The sequence below is a fragment of the Strix uralensis genome, chromosome 20 (assembly GCF_047716275.1).
Source record: "Strix uralensis isolate ZFMK-TIS-50842 chromosome 20, bStrUra1, whole genome shotgun sequence".
NCBI lineage: Eukaryota > Metazoa > Chordata > Aves > Strigiformes > Strigidae > Strix > Strix uralensis.
In genome coordinates, this window is record NC_133991.1 from 6,473,394 (window position 1) to 6,495,276 (window position 21,883).

At 61.6% G+C, this 21,883-nt stretch overlaps 2 protein-coding genes and 1 long non-coding RNA gene across 4 annotated transcripts in view; all 3 read right to left on the minus strand.

Annotated features, from left to right (window-relative positions):
- Positions 1 to 1,653: 1,653 nt before the first annotated feature.
- Positions 1,654 to 3,652, minus strand: HSPB1 (heat shock protein family B (small) member 1). Its single transcript, XM_074890745.1, has 3 exons — positions 3,268 to 3,652; positions 2,219 to 2,282; positions 1,654 to 2,010 (listed from the first exon to the last, which is right to left on the minus strand). The coding sequence occupies exons 1-3, from the start codon at positions 3,626 to 3,628 to the stop codon at positions 1,851 to 1,853; spliced, it is 585 nt and encodes a 194-aa protein (XP_074746846.1). The 5' UTR covers positions 3,629 to 3,652; the 3' UTR covers positions 1,654 to 1,850.
- Positions 3,653 to 5,675: 2,023 nt separating this feature from the next.
- On the minus strand, positions 5,676 to 7,670 carry LOC141952584 (uncharacterized). The gene is made up of 2 exons (XR_012631660.1): positions 7,265 to 7,670; positions 5,676 to 7,183 (listed from the first exon to the last, which is right to left on the minus strand). It is a non-coding gene; the product is annotated as an uncharacterized LOC141952584 (long non-coding RNA).
- A 24-nt stretch (positions 7,671 to 7,694) lies between these two features.
- SRRM3 (serine/arginine repetitive matrix 3) overlaps positions 7,695 to 21,883 on the minus strand; it is a 28,434-nt gene continuing 14,245 nt past the window's right edge. For both annotated transcript variants that reach the window (XM_074890210.1, XM_074890211.1), the window contains 12 exons: positions 20,238 to 20,372; positions 20,049 to 20,129; positions 19,592 to 19,621; positions 19,126 to 19,194; positions 18,754 to 18,789; positions 17,976 to 18,026; positions 17,762 to 17,866; positions 17,160 to 17,334; positions 11,154 to 11,482; positions 10,374 to 10,601; positions 9,974 to 10,111; positions 7,695 to 8,124 (listed from right to left, as the gene is read on the minus strand). In XM_074890210.1, coding sequence (XP_074746311.1) covers positions 7,908 to 8,124; positions 9,974 to 10,111; positions 10,374 to 10,601; positions 11,154 to 11,482; positions 17,160 to 17,334; positions 17,762 to 17,866; positions 17,976 to 18,026; positions 18,754 to 18,789; positions 19,126 to 19,194; positions 19,592 to 19,621; positions 20,049 to 20,129; positions 20,238 to 20,372 — 1,594 coding nt within the window. In that variant the 3' untranslated portion in view covers positions 7,695 to 7,907. The remainder of the gene's footprint in view (positions 8,125 to 9,973; positions 10,112 to 10,373; positions 10,602 to 11,153; positions 11,483 to 17,159; positions 17,335 to 17,761; positions 17,867 to 17,975; positions 18,027 to 18,753; positions 18,790 to 19,125; positions 19,195 to 19,591; positions 19,622 to 20,048; positions 20,130 to 20,237; positions 20,373 to 21,883) is intronic.

Below are 21,883 nucleotides of genomic sequence, written 5' to 3' on the forward strand. Positions count from 1 at the left end.
CAGAGATGCACCGGAGGGGCAGAGAGAGAAGGAAAGAGCGTGAGCCAGCGGGCGGGGGCCTCCTCACCACTTGCCAGGCAGAATTTAGCCCTAAACTGGGGTGCTATATGTGCCCGGGGCAGCACAGACACAAGCAGAGGCACTGGGGAGGGGGCACAGCCCCTGCCTGGCACCCGCAGGTCTCCTCTCTCCCCTGCAGGCAGGGGGGCTGCAGGCACCTCCCGTTCACCCCAACTCCATGCTGGAGCCTGACAGATGGATGCGCCCCCCACCCCCCCCGAGGCATGAGACCTGCCAAACTCATTGCACCACACCCCTCTGGCGTTCATCCACCCCCCCCCCCCCCCACCCGCCCAGGCTGGGCTGCCAGTGGCTGCTACTCACTATGGAAACCATCTCCATCAATCTGGTTGCCGTGGCCACCCATCCCCAAAATTACCTGCTCACAGTGGGGGGGGGGTCCCCCCAGCACACACATGACCCCCAGCAGCAGGAGCTGACCCCTGCCCCAACCTGGGCATCGCACCTGAGACCTGTCAAACTCATTGCACCTGAGACTGCTGGGGCAGAGGGGTTGGGGCTCAGGGAGGAGGGACTCGGGGGGCACATGGAGTTCCCGGGGCTCGGAGATGGGCCTCGCAGCTGCAGGATTCCTCCCAGGTCACCGTCTGCCTCCAGGATGACTCAGGGGGGATTAGTGGGATTTGTCAGAGCGGGAACATCGCAGCCACGGGCCTGGCCTCGGCCATGTAGGGCCAGTCCTGCCCGGGGGCGTGGGGGCACGAGGGGCACGGGGCCAGCTGGGGATGAAAGGCATCAGGACCATGACCCCCCTCACACCACATCCAGCCCCCCAGCACGGCTGCAGCCTGAGCTGAACCCCACCCCCAGCCTGCCCAGCCATCACGATGGGGTGAAAGGAAGGGGGGGGACACGCTGAGGGGGCAGGGTTGGGTCTAGACGGCCCACACTGCTGGGGACCGGGGTGTGTCCTGGTCAGAGCTTCTATCCATGAAGCCCCTGTTTGCCCTCAGGCTCCCCTGCGATGCTGGGAGGGGCGTGTGCTTGTTTTTCAGGCATGTAGAGACCCAGGATGGTGACACTGGGGTGTTGAGACCCAAAATGTCCAGATCCAGGATGCTGAGACCCCGAGGTTTGGAGACGAGGGATGGTGAGACCCAGAGTGCTGAGCTCTGGGGTTTGGGAGACCCAGAATTTTGAGGACCAGGCTTGTAAGAGACCCAGGTCGTCAGACACACGGGATGTGGGAGACCTGGGGTGTTGAGACCTGGAATTTTGGAGACCTGGGATGCCGTAGACTGAGGATGTGGAAAACTGGGATGCTGAGCCCAGGAAGCTAGAGAATTGGCATGTGGAGACCAGAGATTTTGGAGACTTGGGATGTTGGAGGCCAGGATGTGGGGAGCTGAAATGTACGACACCTGGCATGTGGGACATCCAGGATAGGGAGACCTGCGGTGTGAAAACCCAGGATGTTGACCCCAGGATGCTGAGCCCGGGATGTGAAGACCTGGGATGTGGAGCCCCGGCATGCTGACCCCAGGCAGTTGAGCAGGGCTTGGTGGCCCTCCCGCTGGCCATGCTGGCCCCAGGCAGCCCCAGCCCGGTGCTCAGACAAGGCATGGGGACAGGTTTCTTTCACCACTTTTTATTCCAACTGATTCTACCGGTTCCTTCACATTTATTCAAGGCACTCGGTGACCGGGTGAGTACAAAATAAACAGTAAAAAGGGGGCTGCAAGCAGGGAGGGGTGTGAGGATGCAGCTTGTGCGGGGGCGGGGGGGCAACGGCAGCTTCTCCTCCTCCTCCTCCTCCTCCTCGGTGCCACCTACTTCTTGGCTGGCTCCTTGGCTTGGCTCTCGACGGTGACGGGGATGGTGATTTCAGCGGACTGGATGGCCGGCTTGGGCAGGGGGGCCTCCACCGTGAGCATGCCGTCGGGGGACAGCGAGGACCGCACAGCCGTGGCTTCGACACCGGCAGGGAGGCTGTGAGGGGAGAGGGGGGTCAGGGCTGTGGCACCCACCACCCCACCCTGCAATGCCCCAAATTGCTGCCTCCCCCCACTTCCAGTTTGGGTGAGCAGCAACCCCAGTTTGGCCAGTGGGCACTGGAGGGTGTGGGTGGGTGGGGAGAGGTCCCCAAAGATATCGGGGGGCTGTCAGGATCCTGTCTCCCCTCCTTCCTGGTACTTACGTGTATTTTCGGGTGAAGCACCTGGAGATGAAGCCATGTTCATCCTGCTTCTCCTCATGTTTGCCTGGAAGGAAAAAAAACCCGGGGGTTGGTTGGAAGGGGCCGGCTGGGTGGGCAGCACAGCTGGGGCAGTCGCTGTGCCCGGGGTTCACCCTGGCCCTCCAGATCCCGGCATCGCCCCACGCCGGGGAGGGGCTGATCCTGCCTGCCCTGATTTTCATTGCCTTAACATCATTTTGGCTCCCTGACCCAGCGGGGCTGGAGACAGACCACCAGCATCCCCCTGGGGCTGCACCCCCGAACCCCACCCACTGGGGAATTGCCCCCACCCCGTGTGGACCCCCTGGGACCTGTGGGGCCAGACGCTGCCGGCAGCCCCTCGCCAGGCACGAGACGCGCTGCTGGCCCCGTGCCGCGGGGCCTGGGCTTCATCACAGCGTCCCTGGCTGGGCCACCCAGGACGCTGCTAGGGGAGCACGGGGGGGTCTACGGGTCTCGTGACACCCCGCTGTCCCCTCACAGGCCAGGGCAACCCTCCCTACGGCACTGTCACCGCCCCGGGCCCCTCCACCCTTTCATGGCTTGCAGCCAGGGGGTCCCTCCCCCATCCCAGCTGGGACAACAGCGAGGGGTCAATATATGGGGGGGTGCACCCTGTGCAACACCTGCAGCATGAATGTACCCCGAAACTGAGCTTGTGAATAATGGGCCTTCCTCTTTGCCTTGATTTTCTCCTTTCCCCCTTCCCTTTTTCCTCTCCTCTCCTCTCCTCTCCTCTCCTCTCCTCTCCTCTCCTCTCCTCTCCTCTCCTCTCCTCTCCTCTCCTCTCCTCTCCTCTCCTCTCCTCTCCTCTCCTCTCCTCTCCTCTCCTCTCCTCTCCTCTCCTCTCCTCTCCTTTTGCTTTTCCTTCCCTTGCTTCCCATCACTTATTCTGCTCCACTTTACCTTTCCACCCCTTTTTCCCCCAGCAAGCGCCGGGGCGGCTGCCCCAGCCCAGCATGCAGAGGTGGAGGTGGGGGACCCCATGAACCCCCATCCCCAACACTCACCGGTTATCTCCACAATATTATCCTTGGTCTTGACCACCAGCTCCTCGGGCGCGAAGTGGTTGACGTCCAAGGTGACCTTCCAGCTGTCGGCGGTCTGGCGGATCTCGGAGATGCCGCTGCTGAGCTGGCGGCTCAGCGCCTGCCCGTAGGGTGAGCCGGGGGCCGGCACCAGAGCGCTCTCCCGGGGCAGCAGACGGAAATATCCTGGCCAGGCGCTGCCACTCGGCCACTTGTACCAATCCTCGGGGATATGGGGCATCCCAAAGGACTGGTCGAAGAGGCGGCTGCCATGGTACCAGTCGCGGAAGGGCTCCCAGCTGGGGCTGCGCAGGAAGGTGAAGGGGACGCGGCGCTCGGCCATGGTGCGCGGGGGTGCCGGGGGGGCGGCCAGCAGTGACTTATGAAGAGGGCCGGTGGCTATTTTTAGCCAGGCGGCTCAGCTGGCTATTAATGGAAATTGAAGCAGGGCTCAGGGAAGGGACGAGAAACTTTACAGGGGCCGGGGCGGCCGTACGCAGCCGCATTGAGTGGGCGGCACAGGGATGGGGCTGGCAGCCCCCCGGGTGCCCCCCGCCAGGGAAATGTCCGTCTGCCTCTCGCTGCGGGAGGTTTGGCTGGTTGGGAGTGATGGATGGCCCTTGGAGCTGCTCCCGGCCTCACCCCCGCCTGCCTGCATTTCTTTCCCGTAAAACCATCCCAGGGATGCGCGGCCCTACGGTGGCGTGGGGAGGGGGCTGGGGCTGGGCCAACACCTCGAGGGGGGGGGGAATGAGTCAGTGGAGGAGCCCGTGCACAGCCCCGTGCCCACTGCGTCACCCACCAGCCAGAAGCTTCTGGAGCCTCCCCCAGCCCCCCAGCACCCTGTGGCCATGGTGCTCAACAGGGTGGTGGGGAACCCCCAGCACCAAGTTGGGGTGAGGCTGCTCCAGCCCTTGGGGGTCCCTGGGGCCCACGGGGCTGATGGGGCCAGTGGGGGCTCTGGGGGCTGATGGGGGCTTGGGGGGGGCTGATAGAGCTGATGGGGTTGGGGTGCCAGAGGGGGCCAGGGGGACTGGAGGGAGCAGCACCCTCTTGGGTTGGGGAAGGGTGGCTCCTTCCCGAAGTCCTTTGCCCTCACATCCAAACACGTCTCTCCAGTGACGCCCTCCTGGCCCCCAGGAAGGGATTCCCATCTGGGGCCAGACTCCAGGCCCCCGATCCCGGGGAAGGGCTGTTTTCCCAGCCCGACGAGCCTGGCAGCCCCTGGGACCCCATCACCTCTGCCCCATCCCCCTCTGCCCCCCAGCCCTGTGGAGTGGAACCAGCCAGTTTTTGGGGGACAGAGGCACCATGGTGGGATGTGCCTCTCGGGGCTGAGCTCTGGCTGCTTTGGCTTTCAAGAGCGTGTGAGCGACACCAGGAGACGGGTGGTAGCTGAGACCTCACACACTCAGTGCACGGATGTGTGGCCCCAGCGAGCCCTCCCCATGGGGCGCAGGGCACAGATGGGAACACAGTAAGGGGGAGGGGGGTTTTCACAGCAAGGGATTTGGGGGGCGTCCCCTCACCTGTGGGTGCCAGCACCCTGCCGGCCCCTGCCAAACCCCTTTGTCTGGGGCAGAGCCTGGCGGCATCTCTAAAATGGTGGGGGGGGGGGAGAGGGCTGAAGGCAGCTGAGCCCTGTGGGGCTGGTGGCGCAGGGCCACATCCTGCGAGGTCTGGAACAGGCTGGAGGGGAGCCGGGGGGGGGGCGGGCTGAGGCACTGCAGGGGCTGCGGAGGTGAGGGAGTGGGAGGGATGCGGGGAAATGGGAGGGATGCAGGGAGGGAGGGGAGGGATGCAGGGAGGGATGCAAGGGGGGATGCAGAGAAATGGAATGGGAGGGTTGGGAGGGATGGGAGGGATGCAGAGAGGGATGGGAAGGATGCAGGGAGGGACAGGAGGGATGCAGGGAAGGATGGCAGGGATGAAGGGAGGGATGGGAGGGATGCAGGGAGGGACAGGAGGGATGCAGGGAGGAATGAGAAGGATGGCAGGGATGCAGGGAGGGATGGGAGGGTTGCAGATTGCAGACAAAGGAGAGGGATGCAGGGATGCTGCAGGGAGCCAGGAAGGCTGCAGAGAGACCTTGCAGGATGCAAGGGGAGACCTCTGCCCCAGCAGTGGGGCCTCTCCGGCGGGTTCCCCCCCACCCCGTAGCAGGATGCTCTGGGGGATTCAGACAGACAACTGGTGCCCAGCGCTGCGCTGCACAGAGCCAGCGGCCGATGGGGAAGAGCGAGCCCTGGGTGGCTGGAGACAGAGGGCAGGGGGAGAGAAGGATGGGTCCGCAGGGAGCTGGACAAGATCAAACCTGCACAGAGGGAGCAGGTTAACCCCGCTGTGCTGCCCCCCCGCCCCGTGAAGAAACTGCTCCGTGCCCGGCAGAGTCATTTACAATATATACTGTATATTTTATTATAATTGAACCAGCTCACTGAATCTACAGCTGTACTCACAACCCAGAAAAAAAGAGAGAACGCACGCGCGAGAGGAAAATACTGAAGTATTTCTACAGAGTATTTGTTCCAGTTAGCTCCCTCCGCGGCAGGAGACAGAGACTGTAAAAGAGGAAGACTGGAAATTTTCCCTGATGTGCTGGCTTGTCCGTGCCGGCGCTGCAGTCGGGTCTTGGGCTTTTGGGAGCCGCGGCCCTGGGGGGCTGTAGGGCTGGGGGCTGCAGCCACTGGCAAAATACGCCCCCACTGGTGGCTTGATTCAGATATTCTCAGGGACACACACCCCCACACTCTCCCAGCAGGGTTTTGGGGCTCCTGCGGCCAGTCTGAGCTTCTCTGTGGGGCGATGAGGGGGACGGGGGCTGCGGGGTGCCCGGGGGCTGCTGCGGCAGCGGCCGGAGAGGGGGGGGATGGTTTTTGGAGCGCGTGGCTCAGGGTTCACAGGGATGCTGGGGGCACTCATGGCCTTCATCTCCCCAGGCCCGGGGGGAGCAGGACCCTTCGTCTTCTCCTCCTGCCACGGTCACATCCAGAGCTGCCGCCCTGCCCCCGGGGCTGGCACATGGGGACAAGCTGAGCCACGCAGAGCCACGAGCGTGTCCCCTCCTTACCTGTTCACCCCATTTCTAACGGCTCTGCTCATCCGGGCAGCTTTGCAGAGGGCAACCAGCGGCCTTGCCAGCGAAGCAGGGGGGTGGGTGGGTACCCAGGGACTGGCACCCAGCCTGGCCCAGCTCCTGGAGATGTTTCTCCAAGGGCTGGTAAATCCTCAGCCTGCGTCTGAGCCTCGTTCCTCAACGTGCCAGGTTTGGGAGACGACCCTGGAGTGCCCCTCCACTCGCAGCTCTGCCCTGCCAGGACCTCTGGTTCATCAGGCCGCCGGCTAACGAGGCTGTCACAGCACCAGCCAAGCTGGAGTCCAAAGGATCCCCTCCCCAATCCCGGCTGGCTGGAAACCACTGTCAAACAGGACTGCCAAAGCCCGGCTTTTCATCCAGGGGCAGCGGGTTAATCTGGGCAGCTGCTCTCCCACCCGGGGAGGCTCATCCCCATCGTCCTGCTCCAGCCATCCGGAAAACGCGGGGCCTGTGAGGATTAAACACCAACAGCCCCAGGGGCCAGGACTGTCCTCAGCAATTGGGGGGGGGGGGCGGGGACGGGACGGGACTTGTTTTTGGAAAATCAGCAAAGTCCTGCAAAAGCGGGGCTGCCAGCAAAGCCCGGGACCTTCCTGCCTCTCTCTTTCTGTAATTAAGTTTAAAAAGCTGCCACTGGGCCCCAGAAGAGGTGTGGCCGGGGGCTGCGAGCCCAAAGTAAGGGTCGGACATGCCGAAGCCGGAGGTTGGCTGGATGTGGCCTTGGGGGTGGAAAATCCCCAGCCCAGCCCTCAGCCCTGCAGCTCCCTCCTCCTGGGGGTGATGGCTTAGTCCCCCCCAAAACTGGGTGAGATGGATGGGTGCCAGGGCCAGCTCCCGAGCCGGGACAAGCAGCGTTAACCCGCAGGCGTGGCCCCCCCGGACGTCCCTGCTTGGAAAGAGACTTGTGGGTGCTGCCGGCTTTTGTTCATCCATGGCTCGGCCTGTGCTTGGGTCTGGGGGGACCCCAAAATGGTTCAGGGTGCCTCTGTCCCTTGGGACACCACGGGGACACGGTGACTCTTCTGCCGGTGAAAGCCAGGGCTCGCCTCTGGCTGGCATCACACCTTCCAGATGAGCCTGGGCTGAAGAAGCCCCCTCCTGCCCACCCCCCACCCCCGCTTGTGCTAAAAAAGTCAAACCAACCCAAAAAAGCATGGGGGGCCAGGGGGTCCCCTGCCACCCCTGCCCGCTCGCCCCAAAGTCTCTGCTGAGCAATTTGTTCCCTCGCTCTGTGCTCGCCCACCCCATCCCGCCCCACCCCAGTGCTCGCAGAAGTAAGATCTCCTCCCCCTACCCCATCCTGACCCCCAAAACACCCCGGGGAGGGGGGACCGCCCCCTCCCAGGGCGATGCGAGGCCCCGTTTGAGTTTTCAGCCCCCGCTTTCCGCTGCCGCCAGGTCCATCCTTAGCAGCCCCTGGCTCTTTGCCACCTCCCCGGTGGTCCCTGTCCCTCCTGGGGGCACAGGTGACATCGGGGGGGGCACAGCCAGGATGGCGGGGGGCTGCGGCTGGGTGCTGGGGGGCTCAGAAGCCGGCGCTCTCCGAGCTGCTGCGGCTGTTGTAGCTGGGGCTGCGGCTGGGGCTGCGGGAGCGGCTGGGGGGGCTGCGAGTCCGGCTGCGGCTGCGGCTGGTGCTGTAGCTGTCGTAGCTGCGGCTGCGGCTGCGGCTGTAGGAGTAGGTGCTCAGCGAGCTGGAGGACGAGGGGCTGGGGCGGTAGTAGGGGATGGGACGCTTGCGAGCGCTGCAAATGGAAAAGGGAAACTGAGTCAGGCCCCCGGTGGCAGCTCAGGGAGGGCGTCCAGCACTGGCTCCCCAGCACGGCCGAGCATCCCCGCAGGGCAGCCGGGCTCGGACCCGCTGCAGGGTGTCAGGATGCGGCTGCCCAGCATCACCCCCCCGCCCTTCATCCCCTTCCTCCTTCCCAGCTCCGCCCCCCCCCCCCCACCCCCCCCGGGTGTTAGTCCTGGATTAGGCAGCGGCGAGGGCAGAAAGTGAGCAGGTTAATGTGGCTTTTGTGTTTCCCAGACACCAAAGATTGAAAGCTGCTGAAAAAGAGACGTTCAGGATTAGCGGGAGGCGAGCTGCGGCCCGCTGGCGCCTGAGGATGAGGAGGGATGTGGGGAGCACAGAGGCAGTGGGGATGGGGGGGACACGGGGGACAGCGACGTCTGGAGCCGGTGCAGGAGCCAACTCCTTGCCCCCTTCTCCCAGCCCGGTGTTAGTGGGACTGAAGAGAGACACAGGCACGGCCTGGAGGCGGCTGCCAGGGGCATCCTAGGGTGTGAGGAGACACAGAGGGGTCCAGGAGGAAGAGGAGGATGACAGGAAGGAGGAGGAAGGGGAGAGGTTACCCTGGGAGCCAGGCTGGCGGCGATGCTCTCCGAGAGGGACCTTGGGATGAAATGGAAAAGGAGAAGTTGGCATCACTGAGGCAGGACCACGCGGTGCCGGACCCCGGGGTGGTGAGGGGTGACGGGGACCAGGGACAAGGCAGGAGGGCAAGAAAAACCCCTGGGGCTTTTGGCCAGGCTACAGGGCAGGCAAGGGGGACCAGGGGTGTTCCCCTGTCTGCCCCCTCCCCGCAGCATCCTCCAAGCCTCGCAGAAACGGCTCTGGCTCCTCCTGAACCCCAAGCAGAGCTGGGTCTGCCATCCCCATCCATCCCAGGGATGGGTGACAGGGATGGGGGGACCAGGGACTACGGGCTGTGTCCTCCAGCCGAGCTCTGCCACCTTCCTGGGGACATCCCAGCAAAACCCAGCTCAGGGACAGAGCAGGAGGGACGCAAAACCAGCCAGTGGTACCTGGGCTGGGAAACCTTCCTCTGGGCTGGGAGCTGCTTTCCCAGCCTGTGTTCTTTCCAGGGCATCCATCAGGGAGGGCTGCAGGGAGCTCTGACCCACTGGCTGAGCAGCATTTCTCCTGTCCTCCCTCCTTACAACTTCAGTCCAGCCCAAGCAAAATAAAAACCCTCCCACAGCGAGTCAGAGCTGATTTCTGAAAATCCAGCCCCTCCACCCCACGGTCCTGATCTCCCAGCTGATAGCAGGAGACAAATAGGTCAGCAACGAGGTAATCTCAGCTCGCCACCCGTACTGCTGCCAGCCCTGCATGCTAACGAGGTACTATATATGCACAGAGTGTTTCGTCTGGCACTAAATATTGCCTGTCTTACAGCCTGGTATCCTGAGTCAATAGGATCTCAAGGAGGAGAATCTGGCTTTTGGAGGGCAGGGGAGAGACATGTTCGCAGCCACACGTCTTGCTGGAATATGCACACATGGGTTAAAATGAATTCCTATTTTCATGCCTCGAAATGGGAAGAGATCAGAAGGTTGTAATATTGGAGGCAATCTGGTTATCCGTCTGTCTGGGCTGGCTGATTCACTCAGCTGGTCATCCTCGGGGTTATCTACCCATCTGCAGAGCTGTTCGTCCATTTGTCTGTCCATCCATCCATCCATCATCCATCCATCCATCCATCCATCCACCCACCCACCCACAGACCCTTCAGGGCTGGCTGGGGAAAGAGCTCAGCCCCGGGACATGCCGGTGGCCGCGGCAGAGGCTTTGCCGTGTGCGGCACCCACCTCGTGATCCTTCTGGGCTCCATGAAGCTGGGGGAGTCACGTCTCCTCTTCCTGATGGGGGAGTAGCTCCTGGAGCGGCGCCGGGCGCGGGCGGGATCGGGGTCACCGTGGCGTGTTCGGGGCTCGTTGTCCTTCTCTCTATACCACGAGGAGGAGGAGAGTCAGGGTGTGGGCTGGGGTCTCGGGTGGGATGCAGGGACAGCCCACGCACAGCAGCTCCCCACGGGGGTGACACCCCCACCCAGGGCTGGTGCTTCCAGTGCCACCAGGGCCAGCAATGACCTGTAACCCCCTCCCCAATCCCGGGGGGGAGCCGGGACCCCCCTGAGCTGTGGATGCTCGCTGAGCCCATTGCTGGTACCCATGCCCCCCACGCAGAAGTCCCCCCCTGGGGGCTGACCTGCTGGCCGGTTTTTTCGGCGAGGGCGAGCGGGAGCGGCTGCGTCCTGCCCTCTTCTCCCGGGAGCGGGAGCGGGACTTGGAGAGGGAGCCACTGGAGCTCCAGGAGCTGCTGCGCTGGCCGGGGCTGGGCGACGGGCTCTTCCTGCGCTCCGAGGCGTGCCGGGAGTGCTTGGCCGACGACTCCGAGCTGCTGTTGGGCCTGCCCCGGTGGTGCCTCTCCTTCACCCTGTGAAGGCAGACCCCAGCACCTCCTCACACCTCGCCCGCTGCGCCTGGCAGGGTGTCCCCGCAGGAGCGGGGCACCCCAGGTTCCCATGGGGGAGCAACAAGCACGCCTAAATGACCCCAAATTTTGGCTGGGCTGCATCCCTGATTATAAAGCATGGGGCGCTCACCCACTTGGGATCCTGCACCCTGTGGGATGCTGTAATCCCACGCAGCCATCCAGGCGCTGCCCTTCGCGCTGGGATAATCCCTTGAGGGGGTGACCCCTCCTGCAGTGCGCTGGCATTGACCCACTGTGGCTCTTCCCTATCCCCATCCCCATCCCCATCTCCATCTCAATCTCCATTTCCATCCCCGTCCCCATCTCTGTCCCTGTGCCACCCCCATCCTCATCCCTTGAGTAGCCCCAACGCTGCCCTGGTCCCCAGCTTGGCTCCCAGAGCTTTGCCCGGATGGAACCAGGGTGCCCACGTGGGACTGCACCCCAAATATCAGCGACCAGCCCCCACGTCCCAGCAGGGACACCACGACCCCATCCCAGGGACCTCCTTACTTCTTGGCGTGGGCACCGTGGTTCCTGTCAGGGCCGAGCGGCGGGTGGTAGGGGTGGGAGCCCGCCGAGCCCTCCGAGTCGCTGCTGTAGCCGGCGGGGCTGAGCGGGGCTGGCGGGAGCTCCCGGGGGGCCAGGGGCTGTCCCTTGCTCTGGCCGCGGTGGCGGGGCGGCGGCGAGGCGCTGCGGGAGCGATGCCGGTGGCCGTGCTTGGCCCGCTCCGGCGTGGGCGACCGGGGACTGCGGGCACCGTGTCGGCCCCCCCGGACGCGGGGGGACAGTGGCTCCGTCCTGCCGTGAGCCCGCGGAGAGGGGGACGCCGAGGCTGGCCTCTGGCAAGGGGGGGGAGAGAGAGAGAGAGAAGGGGGGAAAGGTGGAGGGGGGGGAAGAAGAGAAGAAAGAAGGAGAAGGGGGATTTTAATGGGGGGGCGCTGAGCCGGGGCGCGGTTCACAACGTCAACGCACATCGCATAAGGCAGGCTACACAGACGCTACTCTGCACCTTCCTCTCGCCCTCAACAACGTGGGTCATGCAAACCTTCACATGCAAAACGCCAAAAAAAATAATTAAAATAAAATTTTAAAAAACCCAAAGGAAGGAGTGGGATGGGAGCAAAAAAAAAAAAAAATCCAAGAAACCCCCAAGTTGTCGGGGAGGGAGAGCTCGAAGGGAAAGAAACAACCCCCCCCGAAAACACCTGGAGTGGGGATAAAGCAAACCCCGGCACCCGCCCACCCCGATCAAGAAAGGGGAAGGGAAAAGAGGGGTAAAACCCAAACGAAGGGAGAAAAATGGGGGGGAAAAAGAAAAGATGAGAGGAGGGAAAGTGGGGAGGTGAAGGAGAGTAAATCAGACTGAGCCGAGGGGAAGGTGTCAAACCAAAGAGGGCTGTAGGTGATGGGGGGGTCTGCTCACACAGAGGCATGCACATATATAGAGAGATATATGTTCAGATATGTGTAGTTTTTATAGATAGTACAGCTTTTGGCTTAAACCAAATCAAGAAACGAGGAGGACGGCACAGAGCAACAATGGAGGGCAAGGCAGGGGGGTGGGAGGCCAGGGGCGAGAAGGCAAAAAGAAATCAAAAAAGAAAGAAGAAAAACCATCCAAATAAAATAAAATAAAATTTAAAAAACAAAGCAAAACTTCACAAATGTCCTCGTTACTGAGATAAACGAATGTCTCTGAGCTCTTCCTGGGACACGCATTGAGCTGTTAGCTGTGACTCTGCAGGGAACTGCTAAGTCCTCATCAGCACTCAACACAGACTTTGCTTTCTGCTTCCTTTTTTTTTTTTCCATTATATGCTTTTTTTTTTTTAAGTCCCTCTTGGTTAACATCCACTTACCAAAAAAGTGGCATTTCCTCCTTTAGTAGGTAAGGTATGAAGAGAAGGGAAAAGCGGGGCAATATAAGTGCATCATTAGATTCACAAAAATGCAAGAGAGAAAGAAAGAGTGAGAGAAGGAGGAGAGACAGAGACAGAGCCAGAGAGAGGAGAAATAAAACAAACCAACTCACTTCTCCTACCGGGGGGGGCGGGGAACCCTGGGCCACTGCCACGGCCAAGGCCCCGTGCCGGGCTCTCGCTGAGAGCTGGGGGGGTTTTGCCCTGCCCCGGGGTCCAGCACGCAGCGGTTCCCAAATATTTGAGCTCCTCCAAGCCGCAGCCACTGCCTGGGTTATTTTCCCCAAAAAGATGGGTGGAAACAGCTCCTGCACTGCTGGTCCCGACCGAGCCAGCAAACCCCTGCTCGGGGGGGCTCTGGGGGGTCTCCTGCCCCCAGCCCGGCGTCGGATCCCTGAGCATCGCTGGAGGGGTAAATCCTGCACGGGGCTACGCTGAGCCCGGCCGAGGGGATCTAACAGGGTTCAGGGGGATTGGGGTGGTGCCAGGTTTGTGTCACCGCACCTGGGGCTAAGCTGAGGGCTGGTGACCCCAATTCCCTGCCGGCCCCTTGCCCCAAACACGCCTGGTCAGTTAATCCTCGAGGATGAGGTTCTCTCCACCCGCCTTGCTGTGTCCTAAATGCCGCTTTTCTCCCCCAAAAGAGAAGCGGGCAAGGTGCTGGGGTGGGAGCCTGGGGATTGCTGCGAAGATGCTGCAAAAGGGACGCGAGGCCACTGTGTCCCCCAGCATCCCGAGGCAGGGGGGGCCACACAAGCCACTCTGCACTCCAGTGGTGGCATGTCCCCTGTCACTTCCTTGTCTCCACGGATAAGCCAACCCCTCCAGCCACAGACCAGCAAGCTGGAGCCAAAATGGGGGGGATTGGGGGTTTTTGTTATCTGTTTCTGTGGCAATCACCCCAGCAAGGGGGGGGGCTGGCGGCGATGGCCAGCCCTGCCCATGGCAAGCACTGGGGGACACTGAGCCCCTCCAAGGGGATGCAGCAGCCCTGGAAGGGGGGTTCAGCTGAGCCAGCGTCCGGGCAGGGAAAAATAAAAGCAGAGATGAAGAAGAAGAGGAAGAAGTAAGAGAGGGGTTTCCTCTTTCCTACAGTGGCATTTCGGTGCTGGCTGGCCACACCACGGGCTTGGGCTGTGGGGTTCCCACCCAAACCCTGGGGCGGGAGCAGAGGGTTCTCCTGCCCAGGTGTGCAGGAAGGCAACAAAAAGAAAAGCATCCCAAATAAATCTAAATCGGCAAAGGCCCAGCCCAAAAGGGAAAACACACACTGGCAGCTTGTGGGGCTGGGACGGACGGGGTTGGGACACTGTCCCCTGCCCCTCGGGGACTGTGATGCCCTGGACCTGCCTCTCTCCACGGAGCAAGCTTTCAACCTTTCCCCATTGCAGTCCCCAAATATTTTCCTTGGGTTGGGGTTTTTTTTTGTCTGCCACAGCCCAAGGCGGGGCTAAACACACACATGTCCCCACATTTCTGATTTCTCGCCCCATCCATCCACCCCTACACCCAGGATCTGCTGCTGCTCCCACCCCTTGGCTCTGGCCGCTGCCCCTATTTCTCACTAATTATGTTTGCCTTCGTTACCCGGCCCCTAAGGGGGGACTCAAATGGAGCAGCCGTGCTCGGCCCCTGGATGGAAACGAACACAAAGTCGGAGGGCTGAAAGACACAGAAATGCATTCTACCGACGGCACGAGGAGACGGGGAAGAGAAAAGAGGGGAAGAAAGAAAAAAATATTACGTGGACAGGGCAAAAAAATAGAAATAACATAAGAGAAGAGCATGGCTTTGCAGCTAACTGGGGAAAACCATACAAATAAAAAAAAATTATATATAGCCACCAAAAAGAGACAAAATGAAAGAGAGACAGAGAAGGAGAGCAAGAAAGAAAGAGAAAGAAAGTCAGAAAGAAAGAGAAAATAACATTAAATCAAGCTACGGTGCTTTTCAACAGGCTCATCTGCAGAAGTGAACGTGCAGAGGTGGACGAAATACCTACCTTTGCAATTGGCAGTGACAGGAATGCGATAATAAAAAAGAAAACAATAATCTCCACATTTGGAGGGCAGAATGGGAAAAAGACAAGGACTCTTTAGTACGGCGATCCAGACCCCTTGGCTAATCCCGTTTGCTTTGCTTAGAATCTTTTGAATTATTTTTAAAATTGGTCTCGTTAGCTTTTTTTTTTTTTAATTTTTCTTTTTTTTAAATGGAAAGGCTGTGGCCAGCCACCGAGCAGGGTGGCCGCAGGGGGTTTGCTGGCTGGTGTCTGTAACCCGGCTGCATTTCAGTCTTAAAAAGTCGCTATATAACATGGCAAAGTCCCGGATAACATGCAGGGAAGGCGATGGATGGAGGTGGGACATGGCAAGGGTTGTTGGGTTGTATTGGCCCAAAGAAAACCGGAGAGAAAGAGGGGCCAGAGGGTGCATGTGGGCGAGGAGGAGGAGGAGAGACCCGGGAGGAAGGCTGGGGAAGGCAGCAGGGATGGATGGAGACTGGACCGGGTATTTAAAAGGGAAGGCAACGCCACACAGCACCCCAGGGCACCCCTTCCTCCCAGCAGCTCTGGGAGTGCTGGGGGGGCACAGCTCACCCGGGGGTTGGGCTGAATTCGGAGCTTTTGGGGGGTCTGCAGGATGCAGGGGGGGGTTGGGTACCGAGGATGCTCAGCACTCATCCTGCTGGGATGCAAGATGCAGGCGCCCAGGTGCACGATGGCCACAGGGTGCTCAGTGTGTGTGTGTGGGGTGGATAACCCAGCACCCAACGGCCTCATCCTGCAACCGTGGAGGAAAAGCACCCCCACGGCAGCAGGATCCAGCCAAGAAAACGGGGCAGTAGCCAATTGAAGGAGGCAAAGGGCAATTCGCTCTGCAATATCGAAGCGAGCCTGCTACCTTTGCAGTGTAGAGCTGCTCGGTTCTCTTCCCTTTTAAATTCCTTGTTCAAAATATAGAAAATGGAAATACAATGTTCAGCGGTCGTAAATATTTAGAAAACACATCTGCTTTTTTTTTTTCTTCTCCACATTAACACACACAAAAGCAAAAAATTCTAGAACAACACGACGACAACGGGGGGGGGGAAATAAGAGAGATATATATCGTTTGCATTTCTGTACATCACAAGGGAAAAGAAAAGAAATCATGAGAAAGGAAACTAAAACAAGGGGGGAAAAAAAGCACGTTTCATTGCCCTTCCCTCCCACTCGTCCCTGCTTCTGCTGAGCAAGAAATGGAAGTGTATATTACCGTTTGGGTTTTTTTCAAATGGGAGGCTAAAGAAAAACACAGATGGGATTAAAAAGAAAAAAAAAATAAAAAATAGAAACCAGAGAGAGAAAGAAGAGAGAGAGAGAAAGAGAGAGAAAGTTGTCGGAGAAAAGTCCCGCTGGTGCCGGGGAGCCGAGGGAGCTCGGCAGCCTGGGCGATGCTGGGTGCTGGGGGTGGTGGGCCGGGGGAGAGCGGGGCGAGCCGGGCGCCTGGGTGGGCGGCGGGCGGCTCCTCGGCACCCCAACCCCCCCACACCCCAGCCAAAACCACAGGAAAGAAGAAAGCAGAGAGGTGCCCCAAGAGGTGGGCAGGGTGCTGGGTGCTGCTGGGGGGTGCTGGGTGCTGGGCTGGGGAGCCAGGGAGGGCAAAGGGGATGTAAATATGGGGTGGGGGGCTCCTGGCCCCGTTTTCTGGGGTGCCCCTGGGCCTACAGGTGTTGGGGTGACAGCACTGGGTGCTGCCAGCCCAGGAGCATCCCCGCAGCACCTTGTCCATGGGCATAAAGTCCCCTGGGTTGAGCGGGAACCTGTGTGCCCCCCATTAGCAGGGCCCCCCCGCACACTGCCTTAGTTCAGCCCTGCCTCCAGCCCCCCGCTAGCCAAAGCAGCACACTGGTTAAACTGGGGTTGGCCCCCTGGTCCCACTGGGTTGGGGCTTTGCCCCACTCAGTACAAAAGCAGCCCCCCAGGCTTCACCAGGACCCCCCAGGGCGCTGTGGCGGAGCTGGGGACACTTAGCCCCAATGTCACCTGCCACGGGGACCCTGAGTTCCTAAAATCTGAGCACCCAGCACCAAACCCCCTCCAAACCCTACCCTGGCCTAACATCAGTCCCCAGACTGGGTGCTGGGGTCCTGAGCACTGGTGCTGGCACCTTGGCCCTGGGGAGGGTTGGGGCTGGTGGGGAGATAAGAATTTTCCAGCTTCACCCATTTTTTAGCTGTCTGGGCTCAATGCACTCCCAGGGAGGTGCTGAGCCCGGTGGTGACCCTGGCAGGTGACGCTGGCCTAGCCAAGCCATCATCCCTGGGGGGTGACAGCCACTGAGTGATGTGTGGCTTTGGGGGGGGGACGACCTGCCCCGATACCTGTCCCGAGGTGATGGGCTGGCTCCCCCAGGGAGACCGTACACCTAGTGGAAGGCTGATGGGTGCAAGGGAGGGGTGCAGCCTGCACCCCACATCTCCCCCGTGTGCCCCAGCTGGGTGAGGGGGGAGCCGAGTGAGCGGGGAAGGAGGGGAGAGGAGAGCCAGGGTGGGGGGGTCCTGCAGAGGGAGGAGGGGAGGGAAGCGAACGGTGATCCAAGAAAAGCCTACGTACATCCGAGGGCTCCGGGAGCGGGGCGCCGTGGCTGTGGCGGCCGTTCTGGGTGCTGCTGCCCTTGTGCCCGTTCTGGTGCGGCGAGGCCGAGCGGCGGGGCGAGGGGGAGGACGGGCTGCGGCTGGAGCGGGCGCTGCTGCCCTTGGGGCCATCCTGCCGGCGCTTGGGGCTTAGCCTGCGGGGCACCGCACCGTGAGCCACCAGCATCCCCCCTGCCCCGAGCCCCGCACGGCATCGCCCTTCGCCTGGCTCCAGCAGAGCGGCTGGCTCCAAGCCTTGGCTGAGGTGGCCAGGCAGGCTTTGCCGAAGCAAGAAACAAGATGAAAGTTGGTGTTTTGTGCTTTTTCTGGTTCAAAATTGAAACCCCGTCTGGGCATCGTGTTCCCAAACCCCCCCAGAGGTGCTGCAGCATCATCCCGCTCCCCTCCATCCGCCCGAGGGTCCCCATCATGGGGACACCGCTGCCACCCGCTTCCCTGCCCAAAATCAATAAGGGTCCCCATCCCAGGGTCATCTCTGCCACCTGCCTCCCTGCCCTCGACCCCGCAAGGGGAGGCTGGGGGGGGCCGCTGTCCCGGAGTGGGGTCCCGGGCTGCCCCTACCTGCCGGGGGATTTGGAGCCGCTGTCATCGGAGGAAAGCGAGATGCTGTGGGAGCTGCAGGAGCTGCGCCGGTGCGAGCGCCAGGCCGGGGACTCGCTGCGGGACCTGCGGAGAGGGCGGCCGGGGGGGGCCGACGGGCAGGCTGAGCCGCCAAGGGGGGGGGCACGCAGAGGGGCACACCGCCCCGCTCCCCCCCGCCATCCCAGCTCCTCACCTCTTGCGCTCTTTGTTTTTCTCTTTCCGTTTGTTCTTGGGGCTTCGGGACCTGCGGAAAGAGCCAAAAGCTGCAGAGATGGGAGAGGGGGAAGCACCTGGGGGGGGGGCTTTCCCGGACTACCCCGAGCCACCGAGGCTGCAGGTGGAGCGATGGGGAGGACCTGCCTGGAACTGAGCTCCACTGAGCTTCAAGCCACGGTGGGGGTCCCAGCTGGCTTTGCGGGGACAGTGGGGGCCATGTGCTGGTCAGCGAGGCCAGGCAGGAGGGGGTGGCAGTGGGAAGGCAGGGACTTGCTCTGTTTGGCATCCACAGGGTTCAGGCCCGTTGTCACCCCCCACTTGCCTTGCCCTACACCAGCCTCCTTTGAGCCTCTCTGCCCACCCAGGCAATCTCTGCCTGTTTTTTACTGTTTTCACCCTAAAATGAATGGCAGAGGGCAACCACAGAACAGGGCAACAGCCAGGGTTTGCCCTGGCCACATCCAGGGCTGTGTGGGACCCCACAGCCACCCAGAGTGGCCTTGTGCCACCCCCAAGGGTGGGGGATGCCCAGCAGTGTCTGACCGTGGGGTGAGGGGGATGCTCACCAGGCGAGGGACAGATGGACAGACAGTGGGTGACGGCAGCCCACGTTCACACCCACGGCACCCGATGGGTGCACCCCCGTGGGCAGAGGGGCTGGGGACAGCAGAAGGGCTGGGGACAGGGAGTCCCTGACTGGGGAAGCAGCCAGTGCTGGTGGCAGTGGGGTGGCTCCCAGGAGCTGTCACTCTCACCTGTGTCTTCTCTTCTTCCGTGACCCCGACTCAGACCTGAGGGATGAAAAGGAGGCAGAGATGGAGGAGACACGCTGAGATGAGCAGCGGGGAGCAAAGGCCAGGCAGCCCCAGCGGATGGGGACAAGGACAGGGGGGTGGCCCTGAGACACGCTGCTGGCTGGGGCAGGTGATGGCTGCTGTGAGGAGGTGACAGCCCCACGAAGAGCCATCAGCATCCATCCCTGTCCATGCCTCCACCCTGTCCCAGCCCAAGGGCCTGGGCAGCCACCAACCAGCCCCCCTGTTCCCAACCATCCCCCCTGTCCCCAGCCAGCCCCACTGTCCCCAGCCAGCCCCTCTGTCCCCAACCCGATGTGGTGTCCATCCTACCTCTCGCGTCTGTGTTTCTTTCCAGTCTTCTTTTTCTTTTCCTTGCGGATAGGTGAAGAGCTGTCGCAGCTGGGTGAAGGGGAAGTGGGTACCCTTGAGGGGGGAGCAAGGGACTCCCCATCCTCATGGCCCAGAGGAGTCATGTCCTGCCGCCCCCCAGGCACCCCGCTTCCCCTGACCACCCCTGAACATCACATGGAAGTTATTTCCTGGGGGAATTTGGGGTGGGGGGAAAGAAAGGGGCTTTTGGCAGAAGGGCTCTGTCTGCCTTTGGTGCCGGAGCACCCAAATCCCGCTGTGTCTCATTGCCACCTCGTGGGCTCCGCAGCCTCCAGCAGGAGACAGGGTGGCCAATTCCCGCTGGGATGTCAGAGGGGGACAGTGGGTGGTGGAAGCCAGCCTGTGCCAGGTGGCCTTGCATGCCCGGTGGGGACCCCACAGACCACCCAGCCCAGCGAGCACTCACCTGCGCTCCGAGCCGGGTTTCCTCTTTTTGCTGCCGTGGGGAAGGCAGAGAAAAAGGGACATTAGGGACAGCATCCTGCCCAGGCGGCCAGCACTAACTGGGGAGGGGACCAGCGGGTAGACAGAGCCAGACCCTTCAGGGAGTCAAATCCTGCCCGGTGCTGTGCCCTGTGGAAGCCAGATCCTTCCCACCATGGGCCAGGCAAGGCCCCACCAGCGCATGCAGTGGGGTGGGCTGGCGGTGCGTCCCACAGCGCTGCGTGTGTGTGCACACACGTGTGCGTGTTGCACCATCGGTGCACGCAGATGCATTGCACCTCTTGAGGGCGCACGTTTGGGGGTGCACTGCCCCCCCCAAAGTGGGGGGACTTGCCCCCTGGAGCCTGGGGAAGGGCTGAGCTGGGCGGAGAGCTGCCCTCCCGGGAGAGGGGACAGCGCAGGGACAGCTGGACACTCACCGGCTCCGGCGGTGACCTGATTTCTTTTTTTTTTTCTTCTTGGGAGGAGGAGAGGTGGAGCTGCTTGAGCGTCTTTTCAGCCTGCGGGAGAAAGCAGGCAGGGTTGGGGGAAGAAGGGATGGCCCCCTGGCCTCTGTGTCCCCCGAGCACACCCACTTCCCAAAATCCCCACTGTGGGTCCGGCCAGACCTGTACTCGCGGTGGCTGCTGTCCTCGCGGTAGCACTCGGCCGAGCAGTCGCACTGCAGCAGGCAGCCCTCGCCGTAGTCAGGGTACTCCACTGTGTACTCCTCCCCATCCGCCCCATGGTGGTTTTCTATCACGCTGCCAAAGAAGGAAGCGCAGGATTAATTTGGGGCTCCCCGTCCCCCGTCTCCCACCGGCGTGGCTGGGGGAAAGCCTGGGACAGCCCCAGTGCAGCTACAGGAGCTGGGGGACATCCTCTCTGCCACAGCATCCCCAGGGCACCTTGGTCACATCACTTGAGGTCCACACCCAGTGAAGCCCTGTGGTGGCAGGTCTTCTCAGGGTCTTCCTGGGGCTCCTGTCCCTGCAGAAATCCCCACCAAGCTGGCACAGGGACACCACGGGGCTTGGGCCACCATCTCCCCACAGGGTGCATCATTCGGAGCCCCTTTTGGCATTGCCCAAGTGCCAGGGCTGAGCAGGGGACTGGGGCCAGCCCAGGTAGGCAGCAGGGCTGGATTAGGGTGAGAGGAGCTGGCAGGAGACTCAGGGGATTCAGGCAAATATCCACCTGTTGGCGGGAGCTGCCCGGGAGGATCCGGGCTTTGAGGCCAGCACCCCAGTGTGCCACCGGCTCGGCGCTTCAGGCAGGTGATGGGTGGTGTCCCCCCCTGGGCCAGGTGAGATGGGGTGGGGGGACATCAGGCCTGGAGCCACCAGGGTCTCCTCTCCCTCCTGAGTGACTTCATCAGCATTAATTTTTCCTGCTGCCATGGAAACCAGTAGGAGGTTGCCATTGACTACCAGGGCTGCAGGCAGGGCTTGGCAGAGGCCTGGCAGCTGGACTGGGCAGGCAGGAGGGACCAAGGAGTCCCTGCCCAGCCTCTCCCTGCCACCTCCCACCTCCCCAGTCCTCCTCTGCCATCAGCCCCAGGAGCAGCACCAAACCCCACTGGGAGCCTCTTGTTTGTGCTGGGGAGATTTAGGACATCTCACCCCGGGAGGGACGTGGCCATCCAGGCGCTCTGGAGGGAGCCGTAATGGATGGAGCCATGCCTGGGGGGTGCCTGGCATCACACCAGCCTGGGCGCTTGCCTCCCAAGGGAGATGTGCCCTCAGAAATCCAGTGTGGGCTCCTCAGCCCTTCCCAGCCTGGAGGTGTGTGGCTGGGGATGCTGGTGGAGAAGTGCAACCCCCACAGCACCAGTCCCTTGGCAGCCGGGCCAGCACCGCCAGCGAGTGAAGGGATGCTCCCAGTCCCAGATGGCTGATCTGAGAGCGGCACATGTTGCCATCCCTGGTCACAGGCAAGCCCTGGGCTGTTTAACCCAATTAAAAATGGTTTGGACCAAGACTACAAGTGAGGCATCCTCCTCCTGACCGCGGATGATCGCTCAAGCGGGTCTCAGGCTCCCTTCTGCACCGCAGCCATGGTTTTCTGGGTCCTCTCCAAGTGACTCCTGCTTTGGCCATGCCCCAAGGGCAGGAACGGCCTTTCAACCACCCACCCAACCATGGGAAGGGGAAAAAAAGAGGAAAAGAGAGGAGCGAGTGGGGATAATTCCCTGTTGGACTCTGCTTTGTGAGCGGGCAGTGCTCCACACCAGAGCCTGCTGCCAGCATCTCACACATTAGCTGTGCTCAGCGGC